This window comes from Grammomys surdaster, unplaced genomic scaffold (assembly GCF_004785775.1).
Source record: "Grammomys surdaster isolate TR1022 unplaced genomic scaffold, NIH_TR_1.0 191, whole genome shotgun sequence".
Lineage (NCBI taxonomy): Eukaryota > Metazoa > Chordata > Mammalia > Rodentia > Muridae > Grammomys > Grammomys surdaster.
In genome coordinates this window covers 6,643,322-6,667,000 of record NW_021604636.1, presented here as the reverse complement: position 1 = coordinate 6,667,000, position 23,679 = coordinate 6,643,322, and the positions used below count along the sequence as shown (strand labels likewise).

Genomic DNA, 23,679 nt, shown 5'->3' with positions numbered 1-23,679 from the left:
GAGCATCTCCACACTCAGTGGTGCCCAGTGCACGGCTGTCAGATCAGTTTTAGGTAGGCACATATGCTTGGCTAAGAGGCAGTGACTCCTGCGTGACACAGGAGTGGCTGTCTCCTCCTGACAGAATGGCTGAGGACCTTGGTGAGCAGTCTATGCTTTGTGAGAGCTCTTAAGGGACAGACAGATCCTGACAGGATGTCCATTCCTGCTGTGGTGCACTTCCTGTTGAGGAACTCTCAAGAGTTCCACTGACTTCTAGTTGGAAGTTTAGTATTAGCTGTCATCTTTCTGGCCATCCTGATTTGCTTTTTTGCCCTGGATAGTGGTGACTCAAACCTAGATCTTTTCAAATCATCCTCTTGTAACCCTGCTAAAGTCTCAAAGATTCCTCACCAACCTCCAAGCTCGTTGACCATGGTTTATTAGTGGTCATAATCATCATGTCCCTTGTTCAATGGATGAAATCAGTTGTCAGCTTTCCATATATCCACTAGAAGGTCGCATAAACAACTTAAAAAAACTCAATGCTTAGAGCAGCCACTGCTGGCTTCCCTTTGGGCTCTGTGCTTGCTTGTTCCTCTCTATGCAGCCTCAGTAATACATCACGGGTACCACGACATTATCTTATGCTCCGCGCTGTTTTTTATCTTGGCAACACTTAGTCAATGTTGCATTGGTAGCCTACCTCAATGTTTCTGACCTTAAAATATACTTGTTAACTATAGGTTACTGAAACGCATTTACAAGAACGTTGGCTCATATCTCATCTGCCCACAAATATTGCATCTAATCTGACAAAGATTTTTCTCACTTTTTTATCTTTACTTCTTCCTAATAGTGTTCTCCCCAACCTATATCTTCCTATAACACACACATAGCATATACACACAAAGAGCAGGAAGAAGCCCAAAGCTCTCGAAGCTCACTGCTCTCAGGTAGCATACTTCTTCTAGCAAGGCACACCTCCTAAGAGCCTTAAATGATGCCACCAACTGGGGACCAAGTATTCAGATACGTGAGCCTATGGAAACATTCTCATTTAAACCAGCACAATCTTCATGGGCTTGGGCAAAAAAAAAAAAAAAAAAGTCTTAAGTAGAACACAATAATCACCACCCATAGAAAGAGTGATGAGTAAGACTTCAAAGGAAGAATTCCATCTATAGATCTAATGTTATCCCTATTAAAGTACAATCAAGTTATTTTGTAGATCTCAATAAATGGATGCTAAAGTCTACAAGAAGCAGCAATGGCCCAGAATAGTCACCTGAAATAGAGGAAGCTAACTTCAAGACTTAAAGCTACAGTACTCAAAACGTATGGTATCGACAAATAGATCAATTTAAAAAGAACAGAAAGCCCAGAAACCGGCTAACATAAATAAAATCAATGGATCTTTCCCAAGGAGTAAGAACATTGCAAAGAAGCAAAAATAGTCTTCTCAGCAAATGGTACTGGAACCACTGTCCAGTACCATTTACTACACACAGGAATCTACGCATGTATGTGCATCCCATCGTTCATAAAATTTCATTCCAAATGGATTACTAACCTACTTGAAAGACTGAAAACCATATCTCATGAAAGATATCACAGGAGAAATTTTAGATAGTCTTGACTTTGGGTGCTGACATTTTGCTACCACACCAAAAAAAATTTTGACCCACAAGGCAGATGATAGATGAGCTAGGTGTAAGAAAAAATAATTCTGATATGTGAAAGACAATTTAAAAGAACGAGAAGACAAGCCATGGACTGAAAGTGAACAGTTACAGACGATATATCACATAGAGCTCTGTTATTTATGAGGACCTCTTAAAACTCAACAAGAAAACAATCTTATTTTAAAAGGAGTTGAAGACCTCCCAGATGCCTCACCAAAGGAGACATGTAGACATGTAAAGAAGCACCTGAAAATACACTCCATGCCAAGCCACCAGAGACACCCGTCCCCTAACTCTATTGTCCCATGGTGCCTTTGCCTCAAGTATCTGACACTCTATGCCTCCATAAAAGGACACTGTTCCGGTTAGATTAAGAGCCCATGTGTGTGATACATAGTAACTGTGTCCCCAATGAGCCTACTTCCAAATAAGGTCACATCTCTGGTAATAGGAGTTGGATACTTTTCTGGGGGACATCATGCAGAAGACAGAGGTATATGCATTGTTCACTTTAGCCTTACACCTTTAGTTGAATCAGGGCAGGCGATACCTTGCCCGGGCACGGAGGTCTAGGTGGTGGAGGCAGACTGGCTCTAGGCCAATGCTCGCTGCCTTCTATTAGGATGCCGTGGGAGGAATGGGTACAAATGCCAACAGCAAATGAACAAGGGCGTCTCATTAGAAAGTCAAGATCTCAATGCCCTCTATGTATGCATAGCAAATCAGATTTTGAAACACTACCCAGTGCAAGAATGTCAAACTCAAATGCTGCAGCTCTAAAGAAATGTAGGAAGGAATGAAAGCCTGGGGTGGTGCTGGGTGGGGTGGTTCCCAGGAAACCAGAACTCTGTTAGTTATCTGGTCTTTGGTGGTAAAGCCTTGCTTCTGTGGAAAAGTGTGTGATTCTTCCAGAGCTGGGGACTAGACCTGCTGACATAAATGATTCCCAGTTCAACTCCGAAGGCTTTCTGCTTTGGGGAAAGGGGGAGTCTTTCATCCTTGTGGGGTTTTTATTTCCCTAGTTCTCATGTTCATTATCAGTAAATGCAGGGTTCTCAGTGTTATGATAAAGTTTACCCCTAGGCTCCCCTCTGTTACTAGGACACCCAAGATTCCAAGAACATGTAATTGTTTCTGGCAAAAGGATGGCATGGCTGTCTGTCTCCAGGCTGCATGATATCTGCATTGCCTTTAGTCTTTCCATTGTCAGCATTCCGCAGGCAGGCAGGCGGGCGGGCAGGATGGGAGTGTGCTAATTAGATCAGGTGCTTGATCTTGAAGTCTGTACCAGCAATGACTAGGTAGTCGGCCTTGGAACTTTTGAGCACTACCTGTCTTTCTCCCAGTCTGCCCGGAATGTAATTATCTTGTCAGCCAGAAGCAGTAGCACAGAGCTGAATGAGTACTCTGGAGCAATCACTGCGATAAGGAAAAAAAACGAATGGACCGTGGTGCAGACTGTTATGAGACAAACAGATGCGCACAGGCATCCGAGTGGAGATTCTGAGAACAAAGGGTCTATGTGGAACATTTGTTACCGAGGACACTTCATGGCTCCTCTTAATGAGATTAGTCTGCTTTCAAAGATGGAGGGCACACCTTGGCTAGAGAGTGAGTATCCAGGGTCTCTAAGCTTTAGAAAGCCCTTTTAAAATGAAAGGGGAGATGGCTTTCAGTAACAGCCTGTGTGTTCTGCAGACCCATGGGCAGGTAATAAAACTTTGAAGAATGACTGGAAGGAAGGTTATACGGGAGACAAGAAGATAGTGAGCAGAGCGTGTGTGAGGACTGCTGCAGGGCCATGAGCCACCACACTCCAAGCGTTATAGATGGATCACGCCACAAGCATCTTCTTGGAACTAGTCACACATGCTTGAGGCGTAGACATATCGAATCAGAGCCTGCGTGTTCATAAGGTACAGACTGGTTGGATATACAGAGGAAATGGAAAGACGTCAGCCCCAGTGTCTGAGTCCAAAGGTGTCAATTTAATCAGGTCAGGATGTGACCTGAGCAAGAATTCGGCTTTTAAAAGCTGCCTAGAACAGTCTAATAAGCACCAACAATTGAGAACCATATGTAAACAGTAGTCTGTGACTTGGAAAATAAGGACATTATATCTTTAAGACTTAGCTCTGTAAGTCCTATGAAGTGTTCAGTATTCGGCCGGTCATATGCTTGTGGAAGCCTCTGTGCTTTGTTACAAAGGTGGCATTTTTTGAGTGCCCACTCTCCATGGACCTGCCTTCAGTGCGACTCGCCCTCTCTAGCTCCTTCTACTGTAGGTCACTTCAAGCCAACTGACTTTTGAAGGTTCTTATTCTATATCTCATCTATTCTGAGTATGGGTTGTTTACTTCCCCAGGGCCTTTGCATGTGCCTCCTCTCAACACCTCTCAACTTTCTGGTTGCTATCGAAACCCCTCTTGGATGGAGTCTTCCCTGAAGATCCTCTCCACAGAAACCTCTCAGTCTTTCCATTTTGTTATTCTCCACTGCTGAACACCATTCCCTTCCATTCCTTCTGCAGCACATTTAAAAGTCACTCTGTTATTTCTTCATTAGCTACTTTTTGTCTGCTTCCCTTCGGTAGACTAAGCCCATGAAGACAGAACCTGTGTTTTATTCTCTATTTTCTCCCAGTGCTTGGTAAGTATAAAGCACATAAAATATTGAATGAATGAATGGCCAGACTATGACCTGTCACCCATTTTTATAATAACAGAAGCCCATGAATCTTCATATAGTATGGTAGAGTTGTATGCTCATAACTCAGAAGGCTTAGGTGACCATCTGACCCTTACTAATAGACTCCCAAAGACAATAGAGCACGCAGAGTTGTTCCGTTTGAATCCTAGATGGCTTCTACAGGCTCATGCTTCGAACTCTTGTTCTATAGCTGTTGGTGCTGTTTGGCAGATGGAACCTGCCTAGATGTGGAGTCTAGATGTGGAACCTGTAGGAGATGGCAGTGGCTGGGACAGGATGTGTAGTGTGGCTAAAGTAAGTCACTAGGGAGGGGCTTCCGACGCTTATAGCCAGCCTCTGGTTTCTGCCTCCCCTTGCTTCCTGCTCTTATGGGATGTGAACACCGTTTCCACACGCTTCTACAATATGGAACTCTTCCATACTTTCTCACCATGATGGGCTAAAACCTTTGACACTGTCAGCCAGAATAACTCTGTCTTTTTGTAATCTGTTTCCTCAAGAATTTGTCTTCACAGTGGTACAAAGGTAACTAATACACAAGTTATAGTTGAGTTTCACTAAACAATGGACATTTTCTAATATAAGATGTCATCAGTATTGCACGGGACAACCTTTTACTGAAAAGTATTTGTTGTTTATTTAAAATTCAGTTTTAACCACCTACTCTGTATTTTGTGAACAAAAATATTTTCAATCGTATGAAATAAGTGTTTCAGCCCCTGAAATAATGAATGAAGGATGCCCAAACTATTCGAATTCAACAGTTATTTTTTTTCTTTAATTTTTCTGTTTACTTTCTGAAGGTTCAATATTGTAGGGGCAACAAAAAAACTCAGCTGTTAAAATTAATATTAGACCCTTTTAGCACATCTTAGGTTCTATCTGAAAACTGGGCATGAAATTAAAATATGTAACTCTCCCATGCTTTATGTCCAGTGGGCCATCGGTTTAACTTGCCGATGCCCACTTGGGTTGATGCTCTAGTGAGTGTATAAAAGGCAGTGCCTGCTGAATGGAAAATAATTCATTACATTTAGACCAGTTAGACTGCTCCATGTGGTTGGCGAGTGCCCTGTATGTACTATTGGGATTTGGCCATCCCAACAGCAATGCAATAGCCATTACAACCATGAGAATGCCTAGAGAAAGCAGAGAGCAGAATAACACAGCACTCTGAGGTGCAGACTTGGGTCCACAGATAGTGGAGTCCAGAGACACAGTCAGGGATGTGAAAATAGATACTGAAAATAATTAGTTGGGTTTATGAACATTAAAATATGGCCATGCAAAAACAAAGGCAGAAACACACAGCATGTGAACATGTGAAAAAGTAAGTCTGGAGCGGAAGTGACTTTTACCTGTACAGCTTAGGGGCTAATGGTGGGAGGGAACAAACATCATTTTATTTTTACTTTTGGTAATATCAAGCACTGAACTCAGGGGCTTTGTTGACACTAGCAAATGTTCTACCACTGGGCTACCTCTAAGCTTTTTTTATTTTTTATTTTGAGGCAAGCTCTTAAAAGTTGCTGAGACTGGCCTTGAACTTGTGACCCTTCTGCTTCAGCCTGTAACTCAGCTGGGAATACAGACCTGTGCCACCATGTGTATCTCAGTTTGTTTTTATTTTACAACCAAAAATCCTATAAATATAAAAACCATCGGCTCAGAATACTGTAGGATAACCTTGATTTCAAGCTAATGTTATTCTTGTTAATAAAAGTGATTGATGTATAACCACATACAATTTAATTCTTATGCCTTTCTAAGACTATAAACATATAAACTCATTTAAAAATGGGAACATACTTAATATGTACAGTATAGTAGCAATTATGTTAAAATATGCAAATACATGCAAAGAAAAAGGAAGGAAGGCTTATTCTAAAATGTCAACTGTGGTTAGCTCTGTCTGAGGGCTTGGTTTATGAGTGATTTTTATTTTTTTCCCTGCTTTTATGTATTTCATTCCTTCCCTCCCTTTTGTACAAATGTTGCATTAATTTTGTAGCTAGAAAAAGAAGACCTTTGTTTTGCTTTGGTTTGGTTTTTCTTAGCTTCCATCCTGCATTGCTGGTAAGACAGTATCAAATACAAGAGTAAGTTATCCAAACTACAAAGGTAACTTTGAAGATGCCACTTCCTTGGTACCCAAAGGCCTCACTTAAAGATGTGTGGATCCATGATGGAGAATGTAAACGTAGGGATAGGCACAGCAACATCATCCACCGTGCTACATAGTTGCACGTGACTGAGTGCCCTCAGTTACAGAAAGATGTGGATGGAGTCACCTGACATTACAGATATTTCTCTGGATCAAACACAGACCACTGAGCACAGCAAGGCCAATATGCTTAAGGCCACAAAACTGTGCACTGAAAAATGAATTAAAATAAAAGTTTATATCATACGTGCCTTGTACCACAATATGAAAATATAATACCTCCCCATCCACCTCAAGCCATTAGAATTCCTCCTTTCCCAGGATCAATCATTGGCTGTTAAATCTTTTAGGTCATTGAGTTCACTTCTTCAATCAAGCGAAAGGAAGACGGGAGAAATTAAATGTGCCCAGTGAAATGTGCTGGCATGTCATTAACACAGAATCAGTTATGGATGCACCTATATTTTAATAGTGTAAAAACAAGTGTAAGAATGATGAACGTCTCACAGAAAGGAAGGCGGAGAACACAGACGGGAGGTTAGTCAGTGGGCAATTCCTCATGAGATGCTTTCCTTCTTTAGAGAGAGCCAATATGATGGCATTATCAGATTGGGGGGAACTTAGCATGCCACTGTTCAGTGCATACCCTGCTTTTCTGTATGCTTAAATTATGTAAACTTAATAAATCCATAGCCTTTGTTGACCCCTGTCCTCATTTTATCTCTGTCGTTGGAACCAGAGATAATGAGACTCCTAGATGGGAAAACGGGTTTAGACATCATGTTTCCTAGCTATGTGGCCTCTTTCCATCACTGGGAAGAATCACAGGGCACACTTCAAGTCTATACAGCCTTAACTTGCTTCATACACCTAAATTAATGGCAACACTAAAGGACCTTAGGTCAAAGATTGCCTGGCCTTCAAGGACTGTCATTTAAAGTGTTCCTCCACAGCTCTGCCCCACCCTTGGTCTCTGTGCCTTTACAGGGATGTTTAAAGCTGGAGCTGAAAGGCTCTTGGCTGGCAGTCTAGTGTACTGGAGTTGCTGTGCTCTGCCGCTACCATAGCCTGGGTATGGGGGTCAACTATGACTTTCCCCAGTGGTTACAACTACAGACTCTGGTTATCTGGGCCTAAATTCTGTCCCATACAACTTGCTTTGCTAATTCTTGGTGATACATGGAGATAAAATGATAAAGTGAGTGCAAAACTCTCAGTCTCCAGGTGGCCACTCATTGTTCTCTGCGTCATCACAGCCATTACTGTATGCCATCACCAGGACCTCAGCTTTCACCCCCACCAGGGAGAAGGTCAGGTGTGCTACTGTGCTACTGTTGACCAGTTTTATGGTCGTCAACTAATCTGCTACCTCTTCTAACAAAGATAATGAATAGATAACAAAACCAAGCAATCACTGATTGACTGAGAAAATACAAACCCATTAGCAAAATTCTGTCAAAGAACATCATCTCCCCCCCCCCCCACCCCGGCTCTCTACGGTGCGCTCTTCTTATTTTTGTGGGTTAATAATTGACTTACAAGTCTGTTCATGATGCTTGAGACTTCTTGAGGTAGATATTGTACCCTTTTCTTGTGGTCAAACTCTGGCCTGTCTTCTAGGAGGGGTTCAAGAGATAGCTGATGACTGAATGAGTGGGTGGCAGACTATGTACTTGGCAGCATCATTGCCCAGTGATACCCTAGACATCCAAGGTGTTACTCTAGTGTTCAAACATTCAGCCTGTGTAGTGACAAGATCTCCTATTTGTGTATGAGAGGACCTAGCAAGGGAATCTCATGAAAGCTCTATTAGAAACCAGTGTCTTGCTTTTCTCTAATGTTAATGGTTTGGAGTACAAGCCTTTGGACGCTTTAAGAGAAAAGTCCTATGTGTTAGCTAACAGTGACTACTGATGGTTGGGCAGAGTTGGGATTTACTAACTAGCCTGATTTGGTAGATGCCTGCTAATCTGAGGACATGAGTTTTATTTCCAAATCCTCCCATTCTGAGGGACGTTCCAGTTAATGAAGAACGTGTGGGAAGCTGGCTCTCCTCAGGCTTTGTTCCTAGAAACCATCAATTAAGGAGAAATCAAAAATCTTCCCTATTAAGCTCCAGCCGAGAACAATTTATTAACTCCATGGTGATGTCACATAATCGCAAAATTACCCCAGATGATTTTAGTTGCATTAAAATCCTAAGTTTGGAATATCCTATTATAGCATGAGACTGAGAGGATGGGGAATAACTTCTTAGAGTAGGCCCTAAGATCAGTCTCACTTGCTATGTGTGTGGAGATCATCAGAATTCATGGCCAGCTCCAGGGGCTGGTCACTGACTGTTTAAAACAGAGGTCATCTGGGCCAAGTCTTTTTATTTTATAAATACTGAAGCCAAAGAGATCAAGGGATTTCTATTGAACTGAAATTGTTTTGATCTTTTTTTCAACAAGAGCATTAGAAAACAAAACTATAATTGAACCAATTAATGGACAGCAAGGAGGTCCAATTTTTATTTTATCTTCCTCTAGTTCTCTGTACCTCCAATCCCCACTTGCTACAGTGGCTAGCTCAAAGAATAGTCAAAGGAAGAAAGGGAGAAAGAAAACCAGGGTTATTGATTCCTGAAACATGGGCACTTATGGACAGGATGTGATTATCCTGAGCTGTGCAAGAGCACATGGCTTGCAACATGTCATGGCAACTCTTCAGACTTGCTATTTGATCAAATGTGTGCCAGTGGATAATTGCTCAGGGGGTCTCCATGCTATGGCCGAGTGAGAAGGGAGGCTGCAGAGCTTCTCCAGCAGGTCTGTCCTGAGACAGATGGTATGGCTTTGCTTTCCTCTCTGGTGCCATCTGGGTCCAGGACGGACGGTAAGGGGACACCTTAGGCTGCAGAGCATCCTAGCAATGGTCAAGAACCCACACCTGCTCTATGTGCCCAGGCTTCCTCAACCCTGACAAGTATTTGTCACACCAAGCCCCAAGTCCCCATTTTTATTGCATTTTTATATTCATTTTTAACAACTTCATTGAGACTTGGCCTAAACAGAAAGCCATATAAAACAACATTCTCTTCAAAGATTTAGCAACTGAGTGCTTTTTGTCTCTAAGGGACAGAGTCTCTAAAGATGGAAGGACCTGTTTCTATCTCTGTGCTCATGCTTTAAACATGCCATTCTGTCCTAGTAACCACAGGACATCAGTGAGGGAGGCTGTAGACTGGCTAAACTGGAGAGGTCTGGTGTAGATGGACTCATTACCTCAGCATCCCACCATAAACAGCAGCTCCCGGAACTGTCATTGCTGCTAGCCCTTCACACTCTATCCCCCCAGCTAGCTGTAGACATTTTGAAAATATATAAATATAGTAAAGCCTTGCAAATAACATGCAGCAATTAATAACAAGATTTAACGGTATTGTAAAAATGCTGATATGTAGCCATTGTTTCTCACTAAGAAGGAAAGGTCCTTCAACTTAGACAATTAGACTTTAAGCCTGATACTATCTTAACGGAAACCAAGAGTGAGCATTCAGAAACAACAGACTGAATGAAGTGTAAACATTTTTTTTTCTTTAGCTTGGGTAATCGAATCTTGATTTTTTTAAATAGCATTTAGTCCGTGGATATAGTATACTACCTAGTGCTCAGCCAATTATCTATCATTATCTCTTGGACCCTGTAATTGGACGAACAAGAAACTATTTATAATAATAAGTTTATTCCTAACTGTCTGCTTGCTGGAGTCTGGGGTGTACATACTTTCAGTTCAGGCATACCGAACTGAAAGAAAACTGCTTACTGAATCCCTTCCTTTGTTTGCTCAGCGCCTTCCAACAGTGCACAGCAGCCCCCCATACCTGCCCAGTCCAGAGCATCCTACCCAGCTCACTGAAACAACAGCCATTTTTCCTGAATTCCGTGAGTGGGCAACATAAATCTTACTTGCTGTAAGACAGAGCCGCCATTGAACCTCACCCTCACCATCCCCTGCAGACTGTGCATGCACAAAACTATCCTTACTGCATAACTCAAGCAAATTATTTGCCTTCTGGAATTTCCATTAGATCGCACCACTTGGCTCCTTAATTTATCCCATTGCTGGCTTTATTTTTCAGTGATTCTTTGGTCCTTATGGTCTTTATTTCACAAGTACACCCCATACTGTGTAGCCCCAGCCTCCAGCACACATAGTGTATGTTCTAAGAGTTTTAAATTGAAAAGCAACACAGGCCATTATTGGCCTGTTTTCTGTTTTCATTATCAATAAAACAATAGATCAGCATTTGCATGCTATGTGGGACCTTCAGGTCAGAACATGTGGTTGTCATTATCTGCAGACCAAGCTGCCTCCTGGCCCTCTAACGCAGATGGCACTGTGAGCCATCAGGAGGAAAACGGAACAATGAGACACAGTCATAGAGTCGGCTGCTGACCTAGGCTGCTGAGTTGTGGCTCTCTGAACGTGTCCCCTTGAATTTAGTGGCGCCCGGATGGCAGAGACTACAGATCATGACAGAACATAAATTCTTCTTCTAATGAGATTAGTAGGCAGACAAAACAAATGTCCTGCTGTTATATTAGAGGCAGCTATAATCTGGTATTTTCCTTGGAAATGATCATTTTTTCTGCAGCCAGGGACCATGTGCAACTCACTTGAATGCAACAGATTCTATTTAGCCGCACAGTTATTTTTCATCCCCCTGTGTCTTCCTAATGACAGACTGGGGGAGGTGTCTAAATGTTGTGAGTCTTAAAGACTATTTCCAACATGAATAATGGGAGTCTATGTTCATGATCATCAGTTGTGATCCCCAGACTCCCTTTTGCAGGCAAGTTCTGTGCAGCTTCCTCTCCAGCTTCTAAGCCCCAGCCCTGCTGGGGAGGAGGTGTTGTGACCCACTGGGTCCTCTCACATTAGCTTTGGGGATCAAAGGCAGGATAGAGTCACTATTGTACTGAGAGTAGTTAATAATCTATCTTTACTGCAACTCTACTACTTAAAACCAGTGGAAACCAGTATCACATACTAAGGAGACTAAAGAAAAAAAAAAGCCCAGATCAGGTGAATGGAGAAACAAGAGCATTGAGGATAGAGCTGGGTTGTAATGGGCTTCCTGAGTGTGCAGAGAAGGCACCCTCACCTGGGACTACAATACCCTCCTCTCATTAAAAACGCAAGATAACATCTCCTCCTGGATCCTTTCCATAGAACCTGATGCAAGTTCCCGGGCTCCGCCAGTTGGATTCATGAGTACATTTTTTTCAAAGCCTTCGGGGAAATAATTGGAGTTTGCCCTGCAAAGTCACCAAGCACGTTAAGAGATCCTTTCAAAAGGAATGGGGAATCAGAGTCTGAATTTAGGTGGACCTGACACCTTTGCATAGAAAGCACCATCTGATGTCTGCGTTTTCTGAAGTCTTTCTACGGAGCTGCATATGAGGCATCTCCGTATCCTCACTCACAGCTATCTCAGTACACAGCATTGGACATCTTGTTTCTCTTAGGTTGTAAAGTAACCACAGACATCTCAGATTTGCATAGGCGCTTTACAGTTTATCTGGTGGTCTGCAAGTGTCATTTAACCCAATAAAAGACTCTCTTCTGCACATTGGTGCTTCCTCCAAACTACAAAACAATTACATTGGAGGAGGGGCATGTGATTTTTTTTTTGGCTCAAATTAATAACTGTTTTCCTTTTAGCTTTCTACTTCTCCAAAGGTTGGGTTACACCTCTGGCTTGAGTCTTTCTATGTTTGCAAATATTCAGTCACTGCCCTCAAACAGTGTCTCTGTTCTCTGTTAACCCCTCGCCAGACAAAATGCTTGTTTTTAATGCCAGTGGATGATCCCCTCCTCCATTCACCTGTACGCTCTCTCACCTACCCTTTCATTTCCAGCTCTTGCTCTCATTGTTGCTATGGGTGTCCCCACTTTCCGCTAGTCTCCATGCTTGGTATCTAAAATTTAAGCAGTGAATGAATACCCTTTGAGTCATAGAGTTACCCGGAAGAGTTTCATGGCACACGATCTCTTTGAAGGGATCTCTCAGCTCGTACTTGCTTACCTCATACAGATGGACTTGTTCTTGAGTGACCGCAAAGATCAGTAGCACATTGTTTTGTACCAGTTTATCAATGAGTTGGCCGATAGTTGGATACTCCTAAAATCAATACATAGATTTAAAATGGCATCCTAACAAAAGAAGGTAAAATTTTACCAATGTTCCTTTCACAGTTGAGAAAGTCGATATTCACATGTGTTTTATCTGTCATTCTCAGGAAACACACATTACTGGTGTTATTCTCTTATCTCAGGAATGGTTCCAAGTCTTGCAAGCTCGGGGAAGTCCTAAGAGCAGTCTGGCAGTATGCCACACCATGCCATCTTACTCCTAAGCAGGACCCTTGGAATTTATCTCAAGACTTCTACTGTGCTGTATTATCTTCCCCAAGTGCCACTCAGCAGCAGAGGGCGGGGTGAGCAGACTGTGATGTATGTGACTGAGGTGGCTCTTGTAACTCTTACTGGAATTGGAAGAGGCGACGTGAAGCTTGAGGACAGGATGGAGTGCTGATAGATAGCACACTATAACTCCTACGGCTGTCTGATTTGAGACAGCCCTACACCACTTCTCGGAGTTGGTTTTATTGCCTTTGCAATGTCATAAATTGGTGGTGTGCGACCCTACAATCTTTTTTTTTTTTAACACAGCATGACTGAAGACAATTTGTCCTTCTGCCATGGACACATTCACTCCCAAGCATGGTGAATAATTTAAAAAAAAAAGAAAACAAGTTATTCATTATCAAGTTTACAGATGAGTCTATTTTTCAAGTGTAGAAAACATGAAACACACTTGCCTCCTCTATGATGCCAATAGTGGATAGTGCACAAGCAGAGGTACAGAGGAAGGGGGAGCCTGTGGCACGTTAAACTAGGAATATGGGCATGGCTGTAGTCTGTCAAATGGAGGGAAAGCATTGATAAAGAAGCCTTTGTTCACTGATGCAGGGCATTGTTACATTCTCAGGACTGCTAGAGTATTTTTGTCTGGGACTATCACTAGGTGCAAGGTTCAGGGTGAGAAAAAGGTGTTCCTCTTTCTGTATTACCCAGGGAACTTCCCACTTGTGACTCAGGCTATGAGTGCCTTTTTTTTTCTTTTTAATCTCATTTAGATTTTTATTTTTCTAATGATTTATTTACTTTTACTTATGTCTGTATGAAAGTGTTGGATCCCCTGGAGTTACAGTCAGCCAGGAGCTACTGGGAATTAAACCCATATCCTCTGGAAGAACAGCCAGTGCTCTTAACTTCTGAACCATCATTCCAGCCCCCATTTGACCAGATAATAAAATTTTTCCTTAGTCGGACACATTCAGTGCCATCTGCTTTTCAATTGCCCTAACTTTAAGCATCATTCACTCTAAAGCCCAAGGCCCTCCAGTGCTTACCTTACCTCCATGGGTGCATACCTGTATACCGCTTCATGCGGAACCAGGGTGATACTACACAGCCCACATAGGATGCTGTTTTATGTCAGGGTAAGATCTGTTTCTTTAGTGCTCACAATTCTATTGAAAACTCAAGGCTAGAAGCAACTCATGTTCAGTGGTCCCAGGAATCTGACTTTGCTTTCAGCACATGGAAAAATCCAAAGGACTCAGGGGGATTGAAATGGCCCATGACTTCTGTGCTTATGCAGAAATCTATTCAGAATACTGAGCCAAACATTTATTAAATGAGAAAGACATATTAGGTAATGGGTGTTGTTTGGTTCTATGATCTTTTTGTTCCAAGATCTCTACTATGGGGCATTTGATAAATTACTGGCAATGGGAGCCTTTCCTGGAAACTCATTGACTAAAAGATAAAATATGGCAATAATCATTTGGATTCTCACATGAAAATACTGCAGTTAGAGATCATGTATGTGCGGGGACTAAAACTACTCAAAGAGAGGGGTGAAATCTAGGTTGAAGTCCAGAATTAGGTCAAAGAATGACTTAAATTTGTGAACTAATAGAGTCTGTATAGAATAGCCTTCCCTCCCCCCAATTGACATTGGAATTCAGGGTTTTCCTCTTCTTCTTCCAGTGCATACTTCTATAAATCATCATTTGAAGGGCCCTTTAACTTTTCTGAGCCATGCTTCCTCTTGTGTTAAATATATGTAATATGACTTTCCTGGGCTGCTGCTTTTTAAAAAAAGAATTATTTATTTGTTTTACGTATATAAGTACACTGTAGCTGTCTTCAGACACACCAGAAGAGGGCATCAGATCCTATTACAGATGGTTGCTGGGAACTGAATTCAGGACCACTGGAAGAGCAGTCAATGGTTTTAACCTTGTGAGCCATCTCTCCAGCCCAGGCTGATGCTTTTTAATTCTACCTCATACATTTGTTGGCACCCACTTAGCTGTCAGGAAACAAAGATAAGAACCCATCGCAGGCTCTGAGGAAAGCATCACGAGGCAGATGGGAGTGAGCACATTTCCATACAGAGACCGATGCGAAGACATCCATAAATAAAGGTGAAATGAGAAGTGACTGCTTTGGGACCTAGTGGAGGTCAAAGTGGGCTCTCTGGGTTTTAAAGGGCAATTTAGTTTCTTGAGTACAAGGAGTGACATTTCCAAGCACAGTAGCCTCATGGTCTATTAATAGAAACAGCAGTTGGACACAGAGTCCTGTTGAAGATCAGATGAGACCACTTGGGGCAAAGACCTCTGAAATTTTTACTTTGTTTGACGATAGTCAAGTTTTTCCTTTTGAAAGATGTTACCAGCACTTTTCAATCACAGAAAGCAAGCTACTTGTTAATAAGCACCAACCAAGGAGGACTTGATTAGCTGTTCAAAACAGCACTATGGTGTGGCAGAACTGAGGATGACGATTCTCAAAAAGCCCTTAGTGGTACTGTGCTGACCTGGACCATGGTTGAGAATAGAGAGTTACCTGCACTGCTTTTCCCTGGCCTCGGAGTCTCTGAGAAGCTAGGGAGGATATGTGCCATAGCAGGTTTAGACTCTCAACATACGCCCATCCCCTACCTAGTGAGGGTCACCAACTGTAATGCAGGTAAGGTGAAAGAAAGCAATTTTTAGCTCCTAAAACAGAAAATAATATGCCACTTTCATCCAGTATGAGTCATTTCATATGGCTTCATAGTGGTTGTCACGGCATAAGCCTACTTGGGGCTCAGAAAACTGAAGACACTGAAAGTTACATACCAAGACAGTTGACATGGAGTATTCATTCCTGTGGTCCAAGTGACAGAGCCCATCATTGGGAATGACAATGCCTGCTAGCTTGCTGTCCATTCCAAAATGAGAATCTGCATCACTCACAAAAACCAGGAGGTGAAGCGAGTCGTTGCGCCAGCCAATCTTTTCCTAGAGTGAGAAGAAGCCATGGGTTACATGGAGATGGGCAGGCTGAGGATTATGAAGCTTCTCACATTTGGATTCTGAGCAATGCCCGGAGAGCCCATTCTAGCCTTTTTAACCATAGAGAATGTGTAGTTTATTAGAGACATGAATCCTGTAGCATTTGCTTATTCCTGGACAACTTTTCAGATTTTCTTTTTTTGCATCACAAATAGTCGTTCCAGTACTGTCGGGTTTGCCTGGACTTCTAGCTATTGATCTTAATTGTTCAGCTCTCACTTCATGATGGGTGAGGGTGTGTGGGGGGGTGAGGGTGGGAATAAGACAAGGTAGTGAGGAAGGTCACAGCCATTCCAAATTCAAGCTAAATGCAATGCAAATTGGTTATAAAGTAAGTCTATTTCATTAAAATGTCACCCAACATTTAGACACATATTACTAACTCTGTCACCTCAAAATTATAAACCTAACACAAGTCCAAGAGCTGCTGATTGAAATGGCCCCAGGGTCCTGCCCACTGAGATTGCCACAATCTGTGTTTTTAACAGAGCCCTCCCAGAACCAATATAAGTCTAGGAACCTTTTGAGTAAAAAGTCATCCTGGCTGTCCTCACCTTCCTTCCCTTCCTCCCTGGCCCTTCTGCCTTCTTGGAGCCTCAGCCCTGTCTGTCTTCCGGTATTTCCCATGAAGGACTAATGTCTAGATAGACAATCATTCTCCTTGGTACTCCTCAAACAGTGAAGGAAGAGCTGAGTCCTGGCAGTGCTGTAGAGACAGGGTGACCTATAATCCTCATTTTATTAGTTCAAAACAATAGATTCTTATCTCAAACTCTGCCTCTAAAAGTAGCGAATGGGAAAGTTCCTATACAGTTGCCTAGCACGGAAAGGCCCCACAGCATTAAAAAAAAAAGGCAAAAAACAAGTTATGTAACTATGTATTGTATGCTATTTTAAATTTGTTAATTAATGTTCTGCTTTTAATTTTTCCTACTATAGTTAATTAAAAAACAACCAATCCGATATGTTAGCCAAATTTTTCATATGCTTAATATGTCTGATATTTGAATAATCAAATAAGAGTGTTCTAGTATAAAAAAATTATAAGCACTTCAACAAAGTAAAATTGTTTAATAGCCATTTTGTCTTTTAAGAAAAGGAGCAAATGTAGGAATATGGTAATCAAAGGAAAGTCAATTAGCTAACCTTTCCAAAGCAGAGTTATTAATAAGAGCACAGGACGGATCTCTGACCCCCTACCCTCACCCCCTGGACCATACCTTACACACAGCAGCCTGCATGATTGCGTCAAATCCACCTTCAGGTGTGTCAATATTAGCAGAAATCTTCTGTTTCCTCACAATTTCATTGAATCTCTCGGCATCATCAGTCAATGGCAAAATGTGCTTGAATCCAAACGTGGGTAAGCAGAAATAGGGGATACTACTACAAAAGGAATATAGAAAAAAAATAATCTTAAATGTGATCTAGTACAGTTAATAGATCTGATCGTTTGGAAACGGTTCCTTAAATAATGATTCAGTTTCTAAATGGCGTCACTCTGTGACTTGGCCTCGAACCTTTCAGTTGAGGTTGCCATCTTCCCTGAGTTGCTTATTAACCAACATCTATTTGAAGCTGCTGTGTGCTGTCATGCACTGGCTCAGACTGGAGCAGCAGGTAATTGAGTCACTAGACCCTCATTCCAGCCCATGTAATCAGTTCTTCCTACTGCCTATCAACCTAACCAAAATCTACCTGATAAGTTACATTTACCTGATAACAACGGCTTTGTGTTGCTTTGTACTGACTTGTTATCAAGCATGAGTCATCCCATAGCAATAGAGAGAGGAACTGTTTCCTTCCTCCTCTGCTCCCCACCCTGTCTACCATGGGCCCAGTGACCACAGAAAAGCTTTTGGTTCTTGTCTTAGGATTTCTATTGCTGTGGTAAAATACAATGACCGAAAGCTACTTAAGAGAAAGGGTTTTGTTTATGGTACAGCTTGTAGAATGTCACCCAGAGAAGTCAAGGCAGGAGCCTGAGGCAGAAATGGATGCAGAGGCCCTAGAGAAGAGCTGTTGACTTGCTTGATCCTCAGAACTTACTTAGCCTGCCTTCTTATAGTACCCAGGACTACCAGCCCAGGGGTGGCATGCTACACAGTGAACTGGGAGCTCCCATATCAATTATCAAGAAAAAAAATGCACCACAGGGCTTGCCTACAGGCTAGTCTGGTGGAAGCGTTTTCTCAGCTGAGAGTTTCTCTTCTAAAATGACTCTAGCTGTACCAAGTTGACCTAACCCTGTTTCCAACCTCACAGTGATAGACTATCACTGCAGACCAGCCCAGAACTAAACTGTCTTGGTAGGGTGAAACCTGCATCAAAGAAACACAGCAAATGAGGAGAGCTCATAGAGGGTTCAGCCACATTTGTGTTTGAAAGCCAATTACTCGCTGTGCATGGAACTCTGGAAAAGTTATTCAACCCTTTTTAGCTTTGGGCTTTACTTTGAAAACAAATAGAGCCAATGGTATAGACCCAGGTTGTCTTTGGACTATGAGGGCTCCAGGATCACTGGAAGAAATCAAAGATCTAGTACAGTACTTCAGATCATCTGTTGAAATCCTAAGGGCACCCTTAGCAATCTCTGTGTGTTAAGTATTCCAGATGCAGGCTAAGCTTTGCTAACCATTTGTGTAGAAGACTAGAGAGAGCAAGGAGGAGCCCCAGCAACAGTGCAGTGTGTTGCCTTAGGACAGAAGGTTGGCTGCTATGGAGCTCACACAGTTCCCCGGCCTCTACTCTACAGATCTAACAGCTGGTCTGTCAGCACACCAACAACAGGTGCATCTACCAGAGACAGGCTTCTACCACATCCACTAGTTGAGGTAGACCTTGATCTTCATTATTTTTAGATTCTGTATTTTTTTTAATTCACCAAATCACCTACTTCCTAAAGTATATCCAAACCCCCCAAGCGTGTGTGTGTGTGTGTGTGTGTGTTACTTTGGTAAAGACAGGGTCTTACTAACTAACTGAGGCTGGGTTTGAACTTCCTGAGTAGCCCAGGCATGTGTTGAACATGACATCCTCCTGCCTCAGCCTCCTAGGTAGCTGACTAACTTGCCTATACCCAGTGTGTATATCATTTTCTTAGTCACGGATGTGTTCAGAGAGAGGGAACAAGGTTTCCGGATGCAAATTCCTAGCTGAGTTCAAGCAAAGTGAGGCTCTGCTTCTCCTTCAGTCCAGGCACACACAGCATAGACAAACAAGTGACCCACTGATAGCCTTGTTAGTGCCATCTGGTTATTTTTCATTTTCTCTGATTTTTATTGATGATTTCACCATTTGAAGTGGTTCACATGTCTAATATTGTGTTACTAATAAAGCAAGACTACTAAAGCTGTCTAGTGTTCCTAAGCGCAACAAGGCTGTTATACGTACTTTGTGTAGAAATAAACTTCCTTTGGGTGTTACAGTTAAATAGCAATGCGTCAGCAATATTGATTAAATCAGATGTCCTTAAACTGAGATACACGTAAAATAAAGGTGCTTATCGGCATATTAACTGAAATAAACCCTCACAGGAACCTAATTCCTTGTGGAGGAATGTTCGGTACATTGCAGGCCAGTCATTACCATGAGTCATGAGTGGTCCACAGAACTGAATAACTGGGGATCTTACGAGGACAAGAATGGTGATGTTTGTAAAGGCGGTCATCTTTTGGTTAGTAGACACGAGCAGAAAGAACTTCAGACTCTGTTCCCAAACGTAAAAACAAGATCACTGTAGAAGGTCCGCACTGACTGGCACTGCTCCAATGTCCTGAGACAGCCATCCCCAGAACAGAGGCTCTGGTCACAGAGGTCTCCCCCTTCTGATCTTTGTTCTACTTCCTCAGCCAAAGGGAGTTTTTAGAATTCCTGGCAGCCATGGGATGGGGAAACATGGCAAGTGCATTAAATAGACATGGCCCACACTTGCCTCGGCGCAGCTCTGCTCTGTGCATGTTTGACTAGCAAGACATTCAAGGTTTGACAGCTTGGAGATGCCGGAGCAAGTGTGAGCTTCCCGGCCACTTTCTCTATGTCCTTTCTGATTCGTGATGTTTATTTGTAACGCTCAGAATTCAATTTTAATTCTCTTCTTTTATCATTGAGCACTAGGTTTCTTTGAGACTGAAGTGCTGACCATGCACGATGTCTACCTGGCGGGGTGGTTGTGGGATTTGAAAGAGATTAAAAATGCTAAACAGCGTGGGATGGTGAGCTGTAAAGGCGGTGTCAGTCCCCACAGAATCACTTCCCACAGACTAGCATGCACCCAAGGACAGAGAACGGTTTTGATTAATGATAAGGCTAAAATCAAGCCTTCTTTTGTAAGAGTAAGATAAACATGAACGTTCATTGAAGAAGAATTGTGTTTTATACAAACATGGAAGGGAATAAGAACAAATTTTAATGCCTGAGAAACATCTCATAGTTGCCTTGATCATCATTTGTTGCTGAAAATTCGTTCTAAAAATCTGGTGGCATCTTACATATTTTTAAATTGCATTGCCAGATTATACTGAGTGATAATATCTGGTATTAGCAAGGGCAGTCTATGGTATGTGCACTATGACCTGAAATCTCATCTCTCAGACTGCGATTCAAGTGACATGTGATTCTCTCTCTGCTTTCTCTCACTTGGTGCCAGCATTCTGTGACTCATCATTGTTGTTGTATAAATTAACTTGTTCCTTTATATTTTGAAGTAAAATATTATATAATGAAAAAACAATAAAGCATGGATGTACCTTGAAATTCTGCCTACTAGTTATGACATGATCACTGCCATCATAAACACAGAGCAGCTAAGGCTACTTGTGCAAGACCTGCACACACACACACACACACACACACACACACACACGCAAGGACCTGCAGGACAGTTATAAAGCACAATATAAAGAGGTGCTACTTACATCTTGCTAATTTTAAAAATAAATATTGATTAAAATAAGACTATATTTACATATTCTTAAAGTTATCTTTTTCTGGCAGAAGTGATTTTTTTTATACACAGCTTTCTTATCTTTGCATTTTATAGCTGCTATTTGCTTTACTGGGTGATGGCCCACTGCCAATAGGAGGACAATAGTGGGGCTGGGGCCTCCGACATGGTGAGGCAGTTATATCAAGCTCCACAGTGTCCTGATAGGTGGTTTTAGGAAGCACTGGGCATAATAAAAGAGGAAATGCTAGTCTTGCTTGATCTTCCTTGAGGAAATATTAGAAATCATTAATCGTATTAGCTGTGCATCTCCAAATACATGTTTTTCTTCAACACATGGAGAGTTTGCATAAAGCACTTCTGCTGCCCATGAAATACAGAGAGGAAGAAGCATTTGCATGATTGAGCTGAATTGGCCCTTTTTCCTGAAACATCATTTTCACCTTAAGAAATGATTGACAGCTAAACTTAAATTAATCCAACTTGAATATTTGGCAGGCATGTTCTTAAAACTGAACAAAGGAAGGCTGTCATTTCCAAGAACACAAATGCTGGCATTTGCTGCCAACAGCAAAATTCAAGGTAACTAGAATATTTGAATTGAGGAATTGCTCATTTGGTACTTGAGAGATTGACAATGCTCTCAACATTTTTCCAGACCTTCAAGACACATGTGATAAGGTTAGTGTGTGATACTAAGACACATGAGTCTTGATATCATGGATTCTGGAGCACTCGTGTAAACTCAGTGAATCCACAGCATACAAATGACTGAAGTATCACATTGCAAAATCGTGAAGGAGAAGGGTCACTCACATGCAGGCAGATCAGTGGACCGCAATGTAACACAATAGGAAGTGTTCACTGATACTGTTTCAGATTCTACACTGAAAGAGTCACCTGTCACTTAGTCTAGTGTTAGAGCAGAGAAGAGAACACAATCATTGGAAATAGCTATCAGGTGAGAGTCTCCTTTGACAAATCTATTTCTGTGTGAAGCTTGACTTTCATTGTGGATTTTTACCAAAAACATTGCGGTAGGTTAAACGCCTAAGTGGATATAGTAATTCAGTAAACCAGATGCTTTAGAAGTTTGCAGATATGTATACTGCTATCACTCCATTTGAGAACAAACGCTGATTGTTCTTGAGAAATTAGTTATTGTTTATTAAAGTATGTTTGTATGCTGTATTTCTTATTATAACTATTAAATCAAATTGATGCTTATTTGTTCTATTATATTCTAACAAGATAACTGTTAATAGGTAAAACCCACATAAACGGAAGTTTTCTTAGAGGTATATCATTATCACCATCATCATCATCACCATCATCACCATCATCACTATCATCACTATCATCACATCATCATAGGCAATGTCTCTCTTTGTAGGTCGCATTAGCCTTATGCTTGGGGTCCTCTTGGCTCAGCCAACTGAGAGCTGGAGCTAAGAACAGGCAATACCACACACGAGTGAGGTATGAACTGCTTTCCATTGTTGTTGTATATGTGTTATGTCTAATCTCTCCTACCATGGGATCCAGGGATTGAGCTAGGTTTGTATGGCAAGCACTTTTGGCTGTTGATGGCCCCAAAGGTGTTAATTTTTTTTAAGAGTATAAAGGAGTACTGAGATTTGAAAGTTTGGAGACCACTAGATGGGGAAAAAAAAAAAACTAGAGATGTGGTAATGAATTGATGAGAGAAAGGAATTTGATGCTTCTTTGGAATGTTTATTGCTCTGAGCTCATTCAATCTCCTGGCTACTCTGGAGTCAATATCATCTCTACATTATGAGTAAAAAGACTTTGCAGAGGCCATTACATGTTACAAAACCTCTTCCAAGATTTCCTCTTACATTTCATTGTTTTCTTACTTAATAACATTTTATTCTATACTTATGTGCTTCAGTTTAGCTAAGAAATATCAGTTTTTATCTCGACTCTATCTCTATGTGTGGGATGCTAGCTGGATAAAGGAATTTAAAAAACTAGAGATACAATGGAAAGAAAAACACTGAAACACTTTCATTTTTTTTTAAAGTTTTTTCAATTTACAACTTGAATGAAAAGGTTTTCCAGGAAAAATAAAGAAGCAGCTTTAGCCAACAAGATCCTTTCAGGAGACCAAATGCATAACCATCCCCCAGGTCTCTCCAAGCTGCACACTCTGCAGAGCTCTGGTCTCCTCTGACTGTGTTCAGTGGTTACGAACGGTACCTGGTATTTATTGAGAACTTAGCAATGTCAAGCTAAATGCTTCTGTTCATGATCTGACCCAGTCCTTACAACTTCTCTGGGAGATAAGATTTTTGACTCTCGATTTACTAAAAAAGAAACTGATGATTTGAGAGGAGAGATGACCCAGCTAAGGCCATGTTAGGAATGTCTCAATGAGCCAAGGCTTCATCCAGAGCTGATTCTGGGACCTGTGCTGTCATCCAATGTGCCTGGCCACTAAAGAACTTCAGTCCCTTGTAGAATGGGTCCAAATGTCCCACCCCCTGATAGTTCAGCACCTTGCATACTCCTTGAGCCTCTGTAAAAAATTTAAAGCCAACAAATGACTACTTGAATGAAAAACTACTTGAATGAAAGCCAAGCATGTTTGTTCATGCTAATTATCTCAGCACTTGGTCTGAGGCAAGTTGGTTGCTGTAATTTTAAGGCTAGCCATTGACCGTAGCAAGCTCAAGGCCAGTCTTTGCTATCACATGAGACTGTCTCACAAAATAA

At 41.7% G+C, this 23,679-nt stretch overlaps 1 protein-coding gene across 1 annotated transcript in view; it reads right to left on the bottom strand.

The window, feature by feature from the left end:
- The window catches only part of Itgb6 (integrin subunit beta 6), a 70,095-nt gene that overhangs the window by 36,492 nt on the left and 9,924 nt on the right, over nt 1-23,679 (bottom strand). Inside the window, exons 6-8 of the mRNA XM_028769270.1 lie at nt 17,219-17,384; nt 15,783-15,944; nt 12,611-12,706 (exon numbers count right to left, since the gene is read on the bottom strand). Of these exons, the coding sequence (XP_028625103.1) occupies nt 12,611-12,706; nt 15,783-15,944; nt 17,219-17,384 (424 nt within the window). The remainder of the gene's footprint in view (nt 1-12,610; nt 12,707-15,782; nt 15,945-17,218; nt 17,385-23,679) is intronic.